The 20,146-nt window shown below is 47.2% G+C and overlaps 1 protein-coding gene across 2 annotated transcripts in view; it reads left to right on the forward strand.

Annotated features, from left to right (window-relative positions):
* Window positions 1-20,146, forward strand: part of LOC126527588 (uncharacterized) — a 45,757-nt gene that overhangs the window by 11,781 nt on the left and 13,830 nt on the right. For both annotated transcript variants that reach the window (XM_050175375.3, XM_055068808.2), the window contains 2 exons: window positions 3,977-4,168; window positions 8,700-8,792. In XM_050175375.3, coding sequence (XP_050031332.2) covers window positions 3,977-4,168; window positions 8,700-8,792 — 285 coding nt within the window. The remainder of the gene's footprint in view (window positions 1-3,976; window positions 4,169-8,699; window positions 8,793-20,146) is intronic.

Below are 20,146 nucleotides of genomic sequence, written 5' to 3' on the forward strand. Positions count from 1 at the left end.
GAGGTTGCTTAGTGGCTATAGTGTTGGGCTGCTAAACATAAGGTCACGGGCTCGAATCTCGGCCACGGCAGCCACATTTGCTAGGCAAGAGTGCTAGGCAAAAACACCCATGTGCTTAGATTTAGGTGCACATTAAAAAACACCAGGTGGTCAAAATTTTCAGAGTCCACCACTATGGCGTGCCTCATAATCAGATCGGGGTTTTGACACATAAAACCCCATAATTTAAACAAAAATTGAGAAACTTGTAAGTGAGACACAAAGGAAAATATGATCACATCTGGTGCACGATGTCAATGATAGTAGTGAGAGAAAGGAATAGCAGGTCACTGAGTTCACGAGTAGAGTGCATAGTGCTCGCTGAAGGAGCTTAGGGCAGTGTACAGCACTGCACATCAATTCAAAGGAATCGAAACACGGTGAGATTGCCCAGATTGTAAATTACTTCGTTCTAAGTAGTGACAGTGAATTCGTTAGCTACCGAAGGTGAGAGAAGCTTACTGAACAGCAGCTATCGTGCATATGTGACCAACTCCATGTGTTTGTTTGGGAACTGGATCGTCTATGATTACACTCCTGCGAAAAATTTACACCAGCAGCAAAGAAGAATACATTTTGTTACTGCTACTGTGTGTGGTTGAGCTCTATGCCACCAGGTGGCTGCACCATGCAGACCATTCACATTTGCGCTTCTGTTCATCCCCTGAAACGACACGCAAGGGGACACGGCCAGGCCCTGTCCCCTTGAGCTTGCGTTTGCCCTAATACCGGACTCGCGAAATGCTATTGCGTTAGTAATCTTCCGGTGTAAAATGGCGGCAGTCCGATGCGCTGCAGCCAGTCTGCTCATCTACTTGCTTGCAGAGGGACACAATGTCGTGGCTTGACATATTGCCAGTCGCTACGTTTGCAGTCCACTACACAACAAAGTTGAATCATAGCGCTCGCGAAAAGACAGACTGACACTGACGGCGGAGCTCTCGTCAAAGACGGAGCATGTTGTAACACAAGCAGATGATACTTGTTGTGTGCCGGAAGTGCTTAAGCGTACTGAAAAATTGTTTTTGTGTATTCTCTTTATGTTACTTTCTTTCTATGAAAACAAATTAACTAACATTCCAACTGTTACGAACATCATTTGTTTGCCATAAAGTTGAAAAAATTATCGATCACGTGCTCTGCTCAGCCAGTCGGATAGCTCGACCCACTGACGTCATATGGGTGATTTCCGTCATATGGGTAGGGGCGGCTTAAAATTCCGCCGAGCAGTGTGCTGCTCGGCAGAAGCTACGCATTTTTAGCATGCGTAGTCAAATAAACGCCCACCTGGAGGCTCGGTGGTGCCTCACCATTCCCACAGTGGTGCAGCACCTGCTAGGATGTTTCCATAGATGATGGTGCCCAGATTTCCCTCTAGGTACTATCGTGGAAAACTGTATGGCTCTATGGCATGTGCAAAAATTCACACTCATCAACATTCCTCTCTGTTGCGTTTTCTTGGCTGCTACGTTATGTTTTTGTGGTCCCGACCGAAATGCCATTGACTCCTATGTATTATGTCCCCATTTGATACAGTGCCATCCAGTTATGTTCCCACATATTATGTTGCATTTGGAAGTGGCCATCACGTACATATAACAGTGCAGGGAGAAATCAGCTTCCTTATGTTGCAACAAGCTACCAATTCGTTGCAACAAGCGACAGAAGTTTGCAATATACGACCAAAGTTGCACAAGCTAGGCGCTGCACAAGCATTGGGAGAAAGCGTGCACAGTGCAGTTGGTGAAGCATCTGAAAAAGTGGGCTTAGATTTTAACCAGATAAAGTGCACTTAGATTAAAACTGCCCGGGAACAAGTGCTGGGCTACATTTACTTGGGGGCCTGCAAGGGTCTTATTTGCATTTCACATTTGCCAGTTTTCTTTACTCAGCTTGTGGTTGCCTCACTACGCTCACGGCGTGAATGCTCTGGTATCGTGCGCGCCGGACGACCACTGTGGGTTCAAGCACCCCGAGATGCCATGCGTGCAGGGCACCGCGTTTGCGCCTGCTCCGGCCCGCTCCATCTGCCGGCCCCGCCGGCCCCAGCTTAGGGGAAGGTGAGACCGCGCACGCAGCAAGGGAGACCCTAGGCGAAGCTCTCTAGAAGCCACAAAAAATATTTATTAAGCTGGGACTCAATACAAACACACATTTGTACATCACGTCCGATTCTGAAGCTAATTAAGACACAAAACATGGCCAAATGGTCGCCGGTGGCCGCTAATGGCGCACCGCGACAGAGAGAGAAACAAAGAACCCAGCAGTAAGAGGCTGCCTATCCTTTGGTCAGCGCCTGCCATCACGGGCCCCACAGCAGAGAAAATGGAAATAGAAAGAAACAACAGAAGGGGGCACGATCGGAAGACGCTGCCTCAGGACATCGAGACGACGGAAGAGTGCGCGCTCCCGCCGAGGCCGGGACCCCGACGAGCCGAAGTAACCATCGGCCGGTGGCGGACAAAGGGGGCTGCCACCGGCAGAGAGGAACACGTACGCACCTTCAGACACCCCGATGTGGTCTCCTCGGGTCCTGTTTTGCGCGCGCGTACCCGGAGTGCACGCAAGCAGGGCCCGAATCCCGCCAAAATGTCGGCCAATAGGGAAAGCTTGTTGACCTTCCCGTGGGCGGGATGACAGCAGAGCGACAGTGTTTTATGACCCACTGCCACACTGTCCAGACAAGGAGGAGAGGGACACGGAGCCCCCCTGACAACACAATGCAATGGCCCCCTACACAACCACCGCGAGAGCCCGAAACCTCACAAGCTTTAGCACAGTGTTATGCATTGAAGCACACACAAAATACTGCGGTAGGGGCCACTGTCACGGAACACCATATGTGTCCCTTAGTTATACTCGCGTGGACGAGTCGTTCCTTCTCACAGTACGAGAACTGGGAAAGCTAACTGCACTGGCAGCCACTCGGACGTGTCGTTCCTTGTCACAGTATGAGAACCGAGAAAGCTAACTGCACTGGCAGCCACTCGGACTGCTTCTGACATTGTGCTGTGGTGGCTTGCGCCCTTGCTCACGGCTACGTTTTCTCAGCTGGTACATTTTTTTCCCACGGTCCCTTTAAACATTTGTCAACGGTGTTCTACTGTATATTATATGTACCATTGCAGGCCCGTATGCATTGTGATGTGATAGTCTCACAAAACTGCTGTTCTGTTATCCCCTTGACTGCCACCTTGAAGGTAACTTGTGAACCCATCCTTGCATGGGTACTGCTTCTCCCGAGTACACTCGCTTTGTGTTTTCAGTGCAGTTCCCGCCTCCCCCGATTCAACTCCTGCAAAAAATAGCCGTGTGTGCCTGTTGTGCCATCTATAAAGAAGACATCTAAACACACGTAACTCATAAGGTAATTTTCTGATAGCAGGTGGAAGGTATGTCTCTGTGCCCTGTCGCTCCGACTCAATAGGGCTGCTGCGGCAAACCAGTTGGCAAGTCCGTCCGCACTTTGGCAGATGAAATAATTTATAAACTGTTGATGAATTCTGAATTCAGAGAAAGCAGTGATGAACAAACCTCTGCTGTTTAGCATAACATCTCCACTGAACCAACATGCGAGAAAAACCCAGCAGGAGCTGAATATTGACTGGGAAGCCATAGTGAGCCATTGTCGCAGGTATATTCACACTGTATGAACGTTTTATAATTTCTGAAATTGGACACAATGACAACGAAGAACTAGGTTTTTTTTATAGTGTGAAAAGTCCACTGAAGCAAAAAAATAATAAGACCTGGCAGAGTCTGAGGAGCAGTGGGAAAATAAAATTGACAGTCAAAGTGTTAAGGAAATCTGTGCAACATGTTAAGATAGATGCCAGTACCTAGACACTATAACAAGCCGGTTAAAAAGAAACTTGCGACAGCCATTGCCGTGAAACAGCACTTTGTGCAATGTGCGACGCTCTCTCGTGTGTTGCAGCCACCCCGAGCACTGACATGACAAGGCTGCCCCAGGACGCGCTGAAGCGGCTTACCAAGCAGCGCGAGCGCTTCACCTTTGTCAAGGGCCACCTGGAAATCTTGGAGAGGCACTACCAGCGGAACCCTTACCCTAGCCAGAACGACAAGGAGAGGGTCGTGGAGGAGTGCAACGCTTACTCCATGGAGAGTGGTCCGTCGCTCTCGTTGCTTTCTATCATTGCTTGCTGTACACCCGCTCCGATCGGTTAAAGGGATGCCAAAAAGAAAAAAAACTATTTGAACTGCATTAGTAACTTACCCTTCTACCAATGCTAGGATAACCTCTCTTACTGTGAAAAGATGCTTGGTAAGACTGAAAAGACGCAAAAGCGAAAGGTGGGTGGCGAAGGCGCCTGACGTTCTGGCACTAAATCGCCATGACTTCATGGGTTTTGATGGTATCCGCTCGTTAGTTAATTTTAAGACAGCATTACGTAGGAATCTCTCGGCAAGGTTACGCAAGCTCATTTTCACTTTTTCGGTTCAGCGTATTCTTTAAAATTAATTTCCCCACTTACACATCCAGTAAAATAGTGCTACAGTCTCAAATTAGATCTAATGTCTGTAATACTAAGAAGTCATGAGAATATATGCTGTAGTCAATTTATGAAATTTAAAATAAAACTCAATTTCTTGGTTTGGGAGGGGTGTGATGTGATGAGCGAACTTATAAGTTTGAAAATAGCTGCTTTCTGTTATCGATGTAATAAAGGTTCATTTAAGGTGAGTCATGCGACCGTACAATAATTTGGGGGCCCTTGGTCCTCTGGGCACGAAGGCCGCATCACCTGCAACTAGATCCAAAGCTATGCCCCCTTCAGACGCTAGAGTTGCGCTAAAGTTGCATGTCCCTATAAGGCACCATGTGCACAAGATAGCCTGTCAGAAGCGAAACCATAGCTGAAAATACTATTTCAAAATTGTTGCATTCATCTTGAAACACTTTTAATTGGACCTGTACTGCAAATTTGAATAATATGTGTGCACTACTTCATTAAAACGAGATGGAAGGTAGACAGTAAGGTGTTTGCTTTTGGTTTTCTGTGCCATCATGTAGTGGGTTTACCTCTTCCATATTTTCATGGTGTTTAACACCGTGCATATTCTTCAAGTGGCTGGATAGGTAGGTGCTTTTCGAGTACACTAGACATTATATAGTCTATGTTCTCATGTCGGAAATTTCTGTCAGTACTTCTTGAAGGGAGCGAAAATCCTGTAAGCTTGACAAAATGTGCTTAAATATTGAAACTCCCCAATGCAGTCTGTAGCTGTACACATTTCATGATTGTGAGGATGCAAGAAATCTAGTGAAACCAAATTTGCAGTGGACAGAGTTAATTGGCACCTGGAGGGAATAGCAGCATAACAGAACAATTTTAGAGACTCCAAAGTTCAAAAAGCTGCTTTAAACATCACATTCTACAATGCACTTTGTCATTCAAAAGGTACATATAGGTGCCCAAAATTGGCTGTATGGTGTGGCATGTAATTGCCATCGCTGCTTTAGCATGACTAAGAGCGTGTCGCGGAGTTATCTTTCTGCCACGGCAGCTGGTTTACGATGAGGGCGAAATGCAAAAATGCCTGTTTGCCGTGGATTGAGTGCACATTAAGGAACCCCAAGTCATCAAAATGAATCCAGAGTTGCAGTGCTGCTGTACAGACATTTAATTTGCATTTAAAAAGTAAAAACAATTAATTGCTTTGGCAGTGGCTAAATTCACACATGTAGACGGCATGCCTCATAACTATGGCATGCCTCACAATCAGATTGTGGTTTTGTTACATAAAACTCCAGATTAAAATTTTTTTATTTCTCCTCTCCTGATCATAGAAAGGTATTACATTTGCTGGCATAACCTGGACCAAGTGTGTTTTGGTGCTGTGAAAGTCTGATTACCCATGTTATATCGAACCACGCTGGATTTGTCACCTTACAATGTGAAAGCAAATGCACAATTTCAGTGGTGATGATCCTTTGTTTTGTGAATACAGTCGAAGCTTGTATCGAACATGTATATAACAAATTATCGGATATAAGGAGGTAAATCTAAAATTTGGTGATCATTGGGTATTTTTCCTGTGGTAATGAATTTGATAACATGGGATATGACATTGCATTGGTTATAAGTGAAGCAATTTTTGTTATTTTTTTGCATGTGCCTCAAAATATATATTGTGCCAGAAAAAAATGTAAAATACAGCCGCCAATAGGTTTTTCAGTGGTCTAATATTTTTAACCTGCCCATTATGCGACTTGTCTGCAGCGCTGCCACCTACCCCTTAGCACCAGTATATAGCGGGAATAACTGAAATTTCGGATGCTGCACATTGTTTCGGGCACGACCTGTGCACGCGATGTCGCAAACGTGCTGGTTATGAACAAAGTTCTTGTCATGTCAACTAGGCACAAAACAGCAGCTGTGGTCACTGGCTACTGGTAAAGCATCACTGGTTAGGCCTAGTGAACTAAGCGCTGCGGCCCGCGTAAGCAGTGGCTTGCACTTTTAGCTTCATCATCGTTGTCGTCCTATGGACCAGGATCAAGCCACGTCACAAAAAAAAAAACACTACTCCTAACTTTCTCAACGTGGGTACCGCCTGGGAACAGGCATCTCGATTTTGTGGTAACAGTGGTAACAAGGGATATATGGAATTCTGTGTATGCACTTCCCCATATATCTCGTTTTAACCGAACATGGCGGCGGACGTCGCTCTAGATGGGTAAAGGTGGGAGTGTGCAAGCAAGTGCCGTTGCCCTTGCCACCGATTTACTTTTTTTTCTACGCATCCACTGTTTGTAAGCCTGCCTTAGACTTAATAATGCAGTGAGCAGAATGTCGGCCATCTTATTTAGGGCAACTTAACAATGTGGAAAAGCCGGCTTCCAGTATTTCACATATATCTTGTTTTGGCGGCCATCAGTGAGACTGGTTCTGTGGGCCATGCGATTGTCCCATTGCTCTTAACTGATCTAGACTGGGCTTTCACTGTAGTCTTGCTTGAGTTTTCGGACTATCACTAGAAGAGCTGGAACCTCCCGCTGCCAAAATATAGGCAAACAGTTGTCTACGTTGTCTTGTAAAAGGCAGTTTGTTGGCTATACTGGTCAAGGTATATAAACAGATATGCAACAGATCAAACAGATTCACGATGATATAAACAGATTCGCAGTTCCAGTTTGCCCAGTTCAGCAGTTCAGTATATAGAGAGCCGCAGAAAACAACGAAAACACATTTTTTCTGTGGTCATTCTTGTGTAGAGCCATCCTTCATAAACAGACTTGGGATTTGGGATGCAAAACGGCAGCAGTTATTATCGACCCATTTGCTTACATTAGCTGCAGAGTTGCGTAGCGGTGTAGTGCCTGCCATGCAAGTTACCATACACTGTAGTGATGATCCCCGTTCATTTCTTGGACAGCATCAGTGCTGAAAAATGGTCTTAAAATTTGACAAAAGTAGATTGGGTCAGGTATCCTTGAAGGAATTTCACTTCATTGTGACCGTTAAGATAATTCAACTTAATTTCTGGGGTTTTACGTGCCAGAACCACTATCTGATTATGAGGACCTCCATAGTGGGCGACTGGATTGATTTTTTCATGTTGTCCATTAACGTGTGCTCAAAGCATGGTGCAAGAGCATTCTGCCCCCGTCAAAACGCGGCGGCCATGGCCAGGATGGAACACGCGACGTCGAGATTAAAGGGACACTAAAGGCAAATGCTAAGTCGATGTGCACTGTTTAAATGCCATTCCAGAAACCTCGTAGCGCTTGTTTCGCGCCAGGAAAAGAGTTAGTGTACGAGAAAATTGCATCTGAAGGGTCCGAACACCTTTTTCGAAATTCAGCTCTCCTGCCAGCCATCTGGGGAGTGGTGATGTTGCATACGCCATCATTGCACTTTGCTGCTATCGGTGAGTAAAACGGTGCCCGACAGATGGCGGTACCGAGCCAAGACATAGCGGTGGATTCGCCACTGCAGCTGCTTTTTGGTAAAGTGGCGTAGGCTGTTCGGGCATCCCGCGACGTCACATAGAAGTTGAATTCTCTGCTACGTGCAGTTTGTGTGAGTTTTGTGAGCCAGCAAAACCAGCACAGCACTACGCGATACCAAAACTAGGGAAGTGCGAAAGCGCGGTTGGCGCAGAGTCCAGCGGAAATGAAACCTTTCGACCACCTGCGTCGTTGTGAAGGGTAATTTCAATGAGTTCTTTCTTCTAAAAATAAAATAGAACCAGACAAGTAGCATTTTGTTTCATCTTATAATACAACACAACTACGTTTTTTGCAACGAATGGTTGAGTACTAGTGACAGAATTGAACTTAAGAGTGCTCTCGTCATTGGGCAAGTACTTGAATGTCCCAGGCGAGTCTCTAACCTTGTCCTGCATTTACCTAAATTTCTCAATTATTAGGGCTCTGTTCTCGATAATATTGACGCCTTAGAGATTCCCGAGCACTACTCTGCCACTTTAGCCTTGACTTCGTATTTGCCTTTAGTGTCCCTTTAGCAGGGCAAATGCCACGGCCGCTAAGCTACCTTCAATGAGTGTGCTTCTCCCAGTACCATAATGATTGATGTGGTAACAAAGTAATTATGTTTCTTTTTCCTGGACCTCGTTGCAGAAAGTGGAAGTGCATCAGGGGTGTTTCATTCTGCGTGGCTGTCTGATTGCAGGCTCAAGCCGGTGCGGCTTCATGACAATAACCAACGTGAGCAACTGGTTTGCCAACAGGCGCAAGAGGGAATTCCACCGCTCAGTCCAGACACGTACGTTCCACGCCTACATCCGCACGTCGCTGTTACCTACGCTGTGAAAGTCACATATTGCATCTCCGTTGGTTCTTTTTTAGCAATATTACTACAGCACTGTAACGACTTAAGTTGGATTTTAACCTCTTTGGACCCCGTGTTCACCCCCCCGTGGAGAACGGCTTCCATCTTTTTCATAGTTAAACCACGAGGGGTAAGCTATTTTTTTAGAAAATTGATACTTCTGTGTGGGACATGCTGCTGCATAATCACTGATGTTGGCGGAAAATGAATGTGTTGTGCATTTCAAATGCTATCCGGATGCTGCAGTAACCCAGGTTGAAAAGGGAAGGCGAGGAACCACCATGTGGGGTGGAACCTGTATCTATGTGTTTAGGAAAACAAAATACACGTTTATGTGAACAAACTGGAGTACTGGATACTCAGTGGAGGTGCTGATACGAGCATGAGCCTTTGCCACCTGATCATGCAAGTACTTTTTCAGAAATACAACAGACTGGTTGACAATAAGAATCAATTTTAAAAGGTGCTGTGTCACTAGAATTCCTTTTGGGTCTGAGGAGGTTAACCATTTTAAAAGTGGTAGCCACACATTCAGCTTACGTTAACTTCAACTTGAGCAATTTAAAGAATGCATGCACATTCATTTAGTCCAGCCAGAAATACTGTTTTGGGTGATTCACCAGTGGTCAGTTGTACATTTATCGACGCCTTGAAGCCTGTTGGGAGAAGGAACACAGTAGAGTTTTGCCAGTGGTGAAGCATTGAGAACAGCTTTTTTATCGTTGGAGGAAAAGATAGGCAATAATCGGTACATTTTCTACGCTGTCGCTGCATTGGGTAAGAAGAATAGTAACCAAGAGGCTCGATTTTTTTTGTTGTTGTTAGTTACAAATGTACGAAGCCAGCAGACAGTGTAGCCAAGAAAAGCATAGAGGAAACTAACTGCGCACTTAACAAAATAAAAGTTGAACATAGAAATATGGTCGAAAGGGGAAATAGAAAGTGGAAGAAATGACAGTTTTCAGGAAAAAGCACTAAAGACGAAGACGAAGTCGAAGGAACAGATACGACACGACTGACGCTACTTCCAACTGGTGTTTATTACAAACGGTCATCTATTTATGCTCTGCGCATCACATGCATCATGCACTCATTATCATACACACGAAGATTGAAATGAATCATATCATACATACGATTGTATGGCCAATCAGTTCAAGTGTCTAGGTATCTCGACAGAAACGTCTAGACACTAAAGGAAATATCTAGACACTTGAACTGATTGACCATACAATCGTATGTATGATATGATTCATTTCAATCTTTGTGTGTATGATAATGAGTGCATGATGTATGTGATGCGCAGAGCATAAATAGATGACCGTTTGTAATAAACGCCAGTTGGAAGTAGCGTCAGTCCTGTCGTAAGTCTTCGACGTCGTCATCGTCTTTAGCGCTTTTTTATGAAAACTCTCAAGATGAACCTGCTCGCCCAAATCAAGGTATTGTTGGAAGAAATGGCAACTTGCCACCGGTGGGAGTTGTACGTGCAGCTTCCACACAGTGCATGAAATGGTCCACCAATAAGGCAGTGTTACGTTTCGCCTACAACGCGCGGTAATGCCGGCGCGGATGCAACGGACGCCGGGGGTTTGTTCAAAGCGGCGGACATTTTGGCCCGTCCGACGCCGCCGCAACGCCTACCCGCCAAGCGTGTCCAGGCGTGTTTCAGTGCCACGTGTCTTCGTGTGTGTGTGTGTGTGTGTGCCCACGCTTGTCAAAGCGCGGCATCAGGGGAGCGGAGCTCCCCAAGTGAAGGTTGGCGATGCGTCACTACACTCGGTTCAGCAGGTCTCTCGGCTCGACAGTTCGCGCCGTCGTGGGGTCATGCTCCGCCGTCCCGTGACCTTCATCCCGTGACCTTCATCCCGCGACCTTCTCTTTTGGACCGCGACGCCGAGGGTATAAGAGCAGCTGCCCCCGGACGCCAGGAGAGAGGCTCCGATTTGTACTGTTGAGTTACGTGCTCTCCCGTCTCTCCACTTCGGTCGACCTGACCGGCCGCTCTTTTGCTATGTTAGAATAAACAAGTTGTTCTGTTACCAGTCTTCTCTTGCTTTGCCGGGACCTTCGGATGCTTCCAGTGCCCCAGGCCGCCAGGCCAACGCTACCCTTGGGGCTTGCGACCCATTGGCAATAACGGGCGTCAGCACCGAGACCCCAACAACTCGTGCCAGCGGTACGATTCCAACATCTGGTTGCCAGCGGTGAGATCGCGACAACGGAGGCCAGCAGCGAAGAGATGCGGTTGACTGTATGCTGAGCAGCACAACGACCATCCGGGAGCAGTGCAACGAGCCCTGTGTGATGACTGGTTGCCTGCAGCGGAACGACTGCGCTGAAGTCTTGGCTGCGAGGTTTGGTGAGTGCGGGACTTTCTTCTTCTGAGTTTTGCCAGGCTTTTGTTAGTGTTAGAAACAGAGCTGGTAATTGTGGTTGTCGTTGCTACCGGGTTAGTTTGCGGCAAGACAATAGTAGGCAGTAGAGAAAGCAGCATTCAGAGCAGCCATGGATTTGAAGTCGTTGCGCAAACCGAAATTGCTGGAGCTTGCGAGAGAGTTGGGTCTGGATGTCTCAGACAAACTCAGAAAACCAGAACTGCTAAGGGCTATTCTTGAGTTAGAAGCTGAGGATGACGAGCTGTCGGAATGCCTTGAGACCATTGAGGAGAGGGAGGAGCAAAAAGAGAAACAGGAGCGCGAACTTAAAGAACAAAAAGAGAAACAGGAGCGCGAACTTAAAGAACAGAAAGAGAAAGATGAGCGCGAACGTAAAGAGCAACAAGAGAAAGAAAGAGAGCGCGACCGTCAACACGCTTTGGAAATGAAGCGTCTCGAGTTACAGATGGAACGCGCTCGTAATGGAAGTCAGGCACACGGTGCAGGAGAACGAGTATTGTTCAAAATGACTGACCTGATGCGGCCGTTTAAGCTTGGAGAGGACATTGGTTTGTTCCTGGTTAACTTTGAGCGAACGTGCGAGAAGCAGGGGTTCTCTCGGGAAACGTGGCCACAGCGCTTGCTCACTTTGCTACCCGGCGAGGCGGCCGACGTAGTCGCTCGCTTGGAGAGAGAGGAGGCAGAGGATTTCGACAAAGTGAAATCGAGTCTGCTAAAAAAGTACCGGCTGTCAGCGGAGGCGTTCCGTCGGAAGTTTCGGGAAAATGAGAAAGGCAGAAGTGAGTCATATACAGAGTTTGCGTACAGGCTTATGTCAAACATGCAGGAGTGGCTCAAAGAAGAGAAAGCGTTTGGTGACCACGAGAAAGTTCTGCAGTGTTTCGGGCTAGAACAGTTTTATAGTCGGTTACCTGAGAACGTGCGGTACTGGGTCTTGGATAGGCCAGACGTTAGTACGGTGGCTAGAGCCGCTGAGTTAGCCGAGGAGTTTGTGACGCGTCGGGCTCGTGGAGCTAAGGACGGTCAAAAGGGTGAATTTGGCTCCAAGTTTGAGAGGCCAAAGTTCACGCCCATGAGAGCAAAGGGGGACACACGTAGTGCGGATGCGAGTGAAAGCAGTCCGACCGAACGTAAGGAGACGGCGGCAACCGAAGCCGAACGCAGAAAGCGGTTCGAGATGAGGCAAGCGCGCGTTTGTTATACGTGCCAGAAGCCGGGTCACTTTTCGGCGCAGTGTCCAGAAACAAAAACACAAGTCGTGTTTTTGTCTATATGCAGCACTGACGAGAACATGAAGCTTCTCGAGCCTTACATGCGAGACCTCCTCGTGAACGGGAAAGAGTGCCGAGTGCTTCGCGATTCCGCAGCTACAATGGATGTAGTTCACCCCTCTTACGTAGAACCCGATATGTTCACGGGCGAGTGCGCATGGATCAAGCAAGCAGTGGAAGCTCATAGCGTGTGTCTGCCGGTAGCAAAAGTGCTTATTGAAGGACCTTTCGGAGCACTTGAGACGGAGGCCGCAGTGTCATCTATGCTGCCCCCCCAGTACCCGTACCTATTTTCGAACAGGTCCGATCACCTCCTGCGCGAGAAGGGGCTTTTGTTTGGTGAGGCTAGCGTTCAGGCCTTAACCAGATCGAAGGTTCGGGAGCTCGCTGCAAAGGCGGTAGTTGCGGGGCCGACGTTGTTGAACGATGAAAAAGGGTCAGAGGCGCAGCAAGCTGGTATTCAGAGCACGCCCGAACGGGATAAAGTTGAGCCTGTAGCGTTAAAGGCACCAGATACTGGAGAGGAAATTCCCGATGCGGGAAAGTTAGAAGAGCTTCCGGTCGAGCTTCCGGGACTAGGCTCAGTGACGAACAGGAAAGACACCGATCAAGTCATTAGTGACTTAATAAGTAAAGCATCGCTGTCGCCTGAGCAGAAAACCAAACTACACCAGCTCTTACAAGAGTTTCAAGGTCTGTTCTCTGAGAGGCCTGGTAGGACTTCTGTCCTTACTCATGACATAGAACTTACCTCCCCAGAGCCAGTACGATCCAAGGCGTACCGGGTGTCACCCCGCCAGAGCGATATTATGGAGGCTGAGGTAAAGAAAATGCTACAGCTCGGTGTTATTGAAGCGGGTGAGAGTGATTATACCTCCCCTTTGATTTTAGTTGAGGTACCGGGCAAGGAACCTCGTCCTTGCGTCGACTACCGCAGGCTTAATTCCATCACTAAGGATCAAATTTATCCGATCCCTAACATCGAGGAGCGCCTTGAGAGAGTGAGTAGCGCTCAGTTTATTTCCACCCTAGATCTTGTCAGGGGTTATTGGCAGGTTCCACTTACAGAAGAGGCTAGTAGGTATGCGGCGTTCATTTCACCAATGGGGACATTCCGTCCTAAAGTTTTGAGTTTTGGTTTGAAGAACGCGCCATACTGCTTTTCAAGCCTCATGGATAAAGTGTTGCGGGGACAGCAAGAATTCGCTTTACCGTATCTAGACGACGTAGCGATATTCTCCGCATCCTGGCCTGAGCATATGGCGCACTTGCGGGCAGTGCTAACCCGCCTGCGCGATGCGGGCTTGACAGTCAAGGCTCCCAAGTGCCAGTTAGCACAGGCCGAGGTTGTCTACCTCGGACACGTGATTGGTCGGGGTCGTCGCCGCCCCTCTGAAATAAAGGTGGCCGCTGTGCGAGACTTCCCGCAACCGCGCACGAAGACCGATATTCGGTCGTTCTTAGGTGTCGCCGGCTACTATCAGAGGTACATCCCCAGGTACTCTGATATCGCGGCTCCCTTGACGGATGCTCTAAGAAAGACAGAGCCGCAAACAGTCGTCTGGGATGAGACGAAGGAAAGAGCTTTTAGCGCCCTAAAGAGCGCCCTAACAAGCCAGCCTGTGCTACGATCGCCCGACTACACAAAAGGGTTCGTTGTTCAGTGTGATGCTAGTGAGCGAGGCATGGGCGTTGTACTGTGCCAACGGGAAAATGGAGAAGTAGAACACCCCGTCCTGTATGCTAGTCGTAAGCTGACCAGTCGTGAGCAGGCGTATAGCGCCACCGAGAAAGAGTGTGCGTGTATCGTGTGGGCCGTTCAGAAATTGTCATGTTACCTAGCTGGCTCGAGGTTTATCATTGAGACGGATCACTGCCCTCTCCAATGGCTGCAGACCATCTCTCCCAAAAATGGCCGCCTCCTGCGCTGGAGCCTCGCTTTGCAACAATATTCCTTTGAGGTGCGTTACAAAAAGGGGAGTCTCAACGGTAACGCCGATGGCTTAAGTCGAAGCCCCTAACGTGGGAATCAGCCTCAAAATTGCTTGTTACTGATGTTTTTCTTCCTGAGGCAGGATTTTTAACCTATTGCTTTTGTGTAGTGTTTCAAAGTGATGATGCGCTTTCTAGTGCAATTTTCCGATTTGTGGACGCGTTCTGAGTGCTGCTAAACTACTGTAAGGAACTAGGCAGCAGTAAAAAAAAAGGGGAAAGAGCCTGGCAGGGCTTAGTGAGGGTTGTGCCGTGCTTGCTGACTGAGCGGTTGACTTTTGGCGTGGTTCTAACGCTTGCCGGAAACGAGAACAAAAATGTCAACTCTCCCGAAGTCGCTTTGCAGTGTCCTGTGTGCACCTGAACGTGAGAACGAGGCCTTCTCTGTGCGCTGCGCTCAAGAAACGCCCAAGGACGCCCAACTTCGGTTATGAGCATCATCGAGCGACATCCCTCCGGACAGCGGATGCAGTCCCCTGACCATCGGGATCTCCTTCCCCCGGCGGGGCGGTCTGTTACGTTTCGCCTACAACGCGCGGTAATGCCGGCGCGGATGCAACGGACGCCGGGGCTTTGTTCAAAGCGGCGGACATTTTGGCCCGTCCGACGCCGCCGCAACGCCTACCCGCCAAGCGTGTCCAGGCGTGTTTCAGTGCCACGTGTCTTCGTGTGTGTGTGTGTGTGTGTGCCCACGCTTGTCAAAGCGCGGCATCAGGGGAGCGGAGCTCCCCAAGTGAAGGTTGGCGATGCGTCACTACACTCGGTTCAGCAGGTCTCTCGGCTCGACAGTTCGCGCCGTCGTGGGGTCATGCTCTGCCGTCCCGTGACCTTCATCCCGTGACCTTCATCCCGCGACCTTCTCTTTTGGACCGCGACGCCGAGGGTATAAGAGCAGCTGCCCCCGGACGCCAGGAGAGAGGCTCCGATTTGTACTGTTGAGTTACGTGCTCTCCCGTCTCTCCACTTCGGTCGACCTGACCGGCCGCTCTTTTGCTATGTTAGAATAAACAAGTTGTTCTGTTACCAGTCTTCTCTTGCTTTGCCGGGACCTTCGGATGCTTCCAGTGCCCCAGGCCGCCAGGCCAACGCTACCCTTGGGGCTTGCGACCCATTGGCAATAACGGGCGTCAGCACCGAGACCCCAACAACTCGTGCCAGCGGTACGATTCCAACAGCAGCTACAACAGACGCTCTCCGACCTTCCGCTACCTTGAGTATTTGTGTGCAGTTGCACGCCTTTTACAACGAACTCCATGTGTCTCCACAGTGAAGACCATTACAGCAAATTTGCCTATACAATGAAGAAACTTAGTCAGCCATCAGGGATGACTAAGTTTCTTAGTCATCCCTGATGGCTGACTTGTTGTTTTGCAACGAACGCATGTAATGGTGTTGTCACTCAGCTGCGGCGTGCACATGAAGCGCAAGCCCATGTTTTATGTCCCCTACAGGGCGAAAGCCTCTTCCAGCAATTTCCAGTCTCCCCTGTCTTGCGTTAGCAAAGCCGAGCTTATGCCTGCAAATTTCCTGATTTGATCACTCCACCTGATTCTCTGCTGTCCTCGACTCTGCATCCCTTCTCTTGGCACCCATTCTGTATCTCTGATAGGACATCGGTTAACTGTGTTACCCATTCATTATGGGCCTGGCCAGCTCAATTTTTATTCTCCTAATGTGAAGTAGACTATCAACTACCCCTATCAACTACCCACGTTGCGCGGTCCTTAACTTCTTCTCAAGCTTCTTTGTTAACCTCCAAGTTTCTACTCCATATGTTAGTACTGGTGAAGTGCAATGATTGTGCACTTGTTCTTCCCAACGATAGCGGTAAGCTCATGGCCATAATTTGGTAATGCTTGCCATATGTGCTGCAACCCAATTTTATACTTCTATAATTTTCCTTCTCATGATCAGGGTCCTCTGTAAGCGATTGACCTAGAGAAACATACTTTTGCACTGATACTACAGGCTGGCAGACGATCACAAATTATTCTTCTCTTGCTAGGCTATTGAATATTACTGTTATCTTCTGTATATTAGTCTTCAACCATACTCTTATGCTCTCTCGGCTGAGGTCCTGAATCATTTGTTGTAATTCATCCCGTGTTGCTGAACACGACATTGTCATCTGCAAAGTGCAGCTTGCTGAGATATTCGCCATTGATCCTTACTACTAATACTTCCCAGTATAATACCATGAATACTACTAAGCGTGCAGTGAGCAGCATTGGAGAGATTGTGTCTCCTTGCCTGATGCCTTTCTTGATACGCAAACTGGCACAACAAAAATTGAACAGGAGGGTTTGGACTATGGTGCCACTCCAGCAAGTTGAGTGGCTGCACAGTTTGACTAGTGACAAACCTCAATGCCATAAGGTTGGCTGCATCACACACTCTGTCGCCGAAGTGTTCAGAAAGAAAATCAGCTTCTTTAATTACGTATGTCCTGGATTTGTTAGGGGGGCCACGACACCAAATTATTTAGCTTCAATTATGCATTGCTTATTAAACCATTCCGTGTCACAGCAAGCTGGCAAAGTTTGATCACATTTGGTGCAGTAAAAAAACTTGTATTTGGCATATTTTTTTTTTACATCGCAGTTGAACTGTACGGCATTCTGACAACACTAATGGTTGACGAACTGATATCGCACCTCCAGTAATGTATTGGCAAGCCTCGAAGAACCCTGAGTAATTTACATAATTAAGAGTTGTAGAATAGGGACCTCGAACATTTGTGTCCCCAAAGAGCTTTGCAGGTGTTAGCATTGGGGCATGCAGGAGTGAAGAGTTTTAGAATAGGGCTTTGCATTTGTGGATATCATCTTGCGTTTGCAGCACCAGTGCAGCGTCAAAGAAAATCTGTTATAAGTAATTAAATAAAATATGCCATTTTATGATAAGAGTAATTTTGACATTCATGTTTCCGCATTTAATTACAATTTAGAGGTTATTCTATTAGCTGTGCTTAGTTTTGAGTAACCAACCTTACGTGTCTTCACCAGCCAAGTTAAGCCGTGTTCGGACTATGAGCCATGAAATCAAGAATCGAATTTGGAATCAGCGGCGTCTAATGAATCAATCTTCATAACATGCTCTAGTTGAGAGAAAGCGATAACCGCAGTCACTTCTAGCTTGCAAACCACGCATTAATACGAATCGAGCCCAGTTTGATGCTAGGTTAGAGCCATCGCTTCGATGGGTGCCGACATGCTTGTTTATGCAAATCTTTAGGGGCAGCTTTTGGGGCTCCCGCTAAATAAGTGAAATAGTGTGCCCGACGCAAAACCCAAACGCATTTGCATCTCGCGCATATGCAGTGACTTCGACGCTATTTCTTTGGGGCCCCAAACGTTTTTGGTTGGGGTCCCTATTCTAAAGCTGTCTAATGGCTTTTCTACGAACGAATTTCGGTTTTGCTGTCTAATGGGTCATGATACAGAAGGTGGTCACATGGGAGCAAGACATCACATCTTGACATTCACTCTAGCTTGCTCAATCATCTGTTGTGCTGCTACAACGAGCTGCGCAATGAGTAGCAGCTTAGCTGATGACCAAGTTAGTCGGAGTGAGGCCCAGAGCACCCATGACTAAATTGAGGGGCACATTATTGAACCACAGGTGGTTAGAAATGAATCCCCCACTATGGCATGCCTGATGATCAGTTGGTGGTTTCGGCACATGAAACTCCAGAATTTAAATTTAATTTTGAACACGAGAATGTTGTGATGTTCTGCTCGCTTGTGGGCACGGTCTTTGGGTGAAATAGTTAATCCGTAAATAGCAAGCACGTTATTGCAGGAAAAAGGAAAAATGAGTGGAAAATTGACAAGACACACAGCTGCTAACTTCCTAGTTTACTTTGCCTGCGTTCGCTATAATGTACGCAAATGATTAAGAAAATTGTTCGTGCACAGCTGATTCCCTGAAGCCTAGCCCTATCAGCAGTCTTTTTCTAACCATCAGCAGAGTCGAGGTGCACTCTTTTCCAATGTAGTCAGTTGAAGGTCAGCCGACACCATTTCACCCCCTATTCTTTAAAATACTTTCTGCTTCTATGATCAGTGTGTAAAGCTGACAAGGACGTCGTTGTAATACAACAAACTTTTTAAACAGAGGTCTGCATCCGTGCACTTAGCAGTAACTGGCTAGGTGCCAGTCATTGCTTCAATCGAAAAATAAATGTGGGTAGAAGGGTAGAATTTAGCGCCTGTTTGTCCTCTTAGATTTGTTCCCTGTGTCTTGTTTTGCTGTGCTCGACTGATTGCTCTTTATTACACGTTATCAGCGCTAGCAATTCCTCTTACGAGAAGCTGCTGCTGTTAGTAGCGTTTTGTATGGCACATGCCTCTATGTCCTTGCATTCAAGGGCCCTGGTGAGACACTAATGCTAGTGCTATATTAATTTATTGTGTCACCCCTTACATAGTGTTTCTTTTATGTTTGTAACACATCACACTAGTCATCATAATTTTAATGCAGTACACTTCCAATAATTTGACAACGGTTAATTCAATTTTTTGGTGAATTCAACTCCGACAAAATGTCCAGGCCGATGCCCGTACGTTCCTATGGGCCCAAACTTCCGTTATTTCGATCTAAAAATTGGCCGTCGCCGGATAATCCGAACTTCACTAGTCAGGTTTGCTGCAATACAGCCGTGCTATGCGGATAAGCATACTTAATTTATTGCCAGGAAGCATATCAAGAATGGAAAGGGGCCTCTGTCACAGAACATGGTACGTGTTCCTTAATTATGCAGACGTGCACGCGCCACCTTCGGTCACAATACTAGCACCTAGACGCCTAATAAGCATACTGGTAGCCATTCAGAGCTGTTTGACGTTGCTGTGGTGATTTGAGCCCTCGTTTTGCCTACCATGGGTGTCTCTTATAGGAGACCATTAACAGGGCCTAGTACGCACTCCTTACTTACACGTGCCGTGCACCAAAAAGAAAAGCCATCTGGGTTTTGGGAAAGCTAGCGAGAAGGAAAATGGAAAGATTTTAAAAATTCCGAAAGTCAAGGGGACGTTTAAAGGCAACGAAAGGGCTGGGGTCCTTCTAAGACTCTGAATGCCTGGTGTGTGAGTTTGTTAGGAGACTTGGTGCTTGTATGGTGACCGGAGGTGGCGCATGTGTGTGTGCAAATTAAAGAACTCGTGCTAAAACTCTTAGCTGCGAGCCCTTTTTTTTTTTGTTTGGTATGCTTCACCTGATAACACGGCTGTATTGCGCTGGAGCTAACTTGAGTCAAATACTGCCAAGTGAATGAAAGGTGTGTTTCAGCATTGTTTCTGCCTTTTGTTTGACTAAGCCAGTTTCATCAAACCTATCACGATCGAATTAACAGAAGTTGGCTCTATATATATATATATATGATATGTTCTACACTCGTTACAGCGACTGTTTCTTAGGCCTCTGGACAGCCATGTTACATCTACCCTTCGCAATTCACTGCTCCTCTGAAAACTCGTGATTTGCTTGCTTGGTGCTCATTGACCAGACCTGACCATTGCGAACTTAAACCTCACACATCATGATCATCGAGTGGTTGCTCTGTGTGAAACAATTATCCCTGCTTTGCATGCTTCTGGTGGCACAAGCTTGTTGAACCTGAACCTCC

Source organism: Dermacentor andersoni, chromosome 9 (assembly GCF_023375885.2).
Source record: "Dermacentor andersoni chromosome 9, qqDerAnde1_hic_scaffold, whole genome shotgun sequence".
Classification (NCBI taxonomy): domain Eukaryota; kingdom Metazoa; phylum Arthropoda; class Arachnida; order Ixodida; family Ixodidae; genus Dermacentor; species Dermacentor andersoni.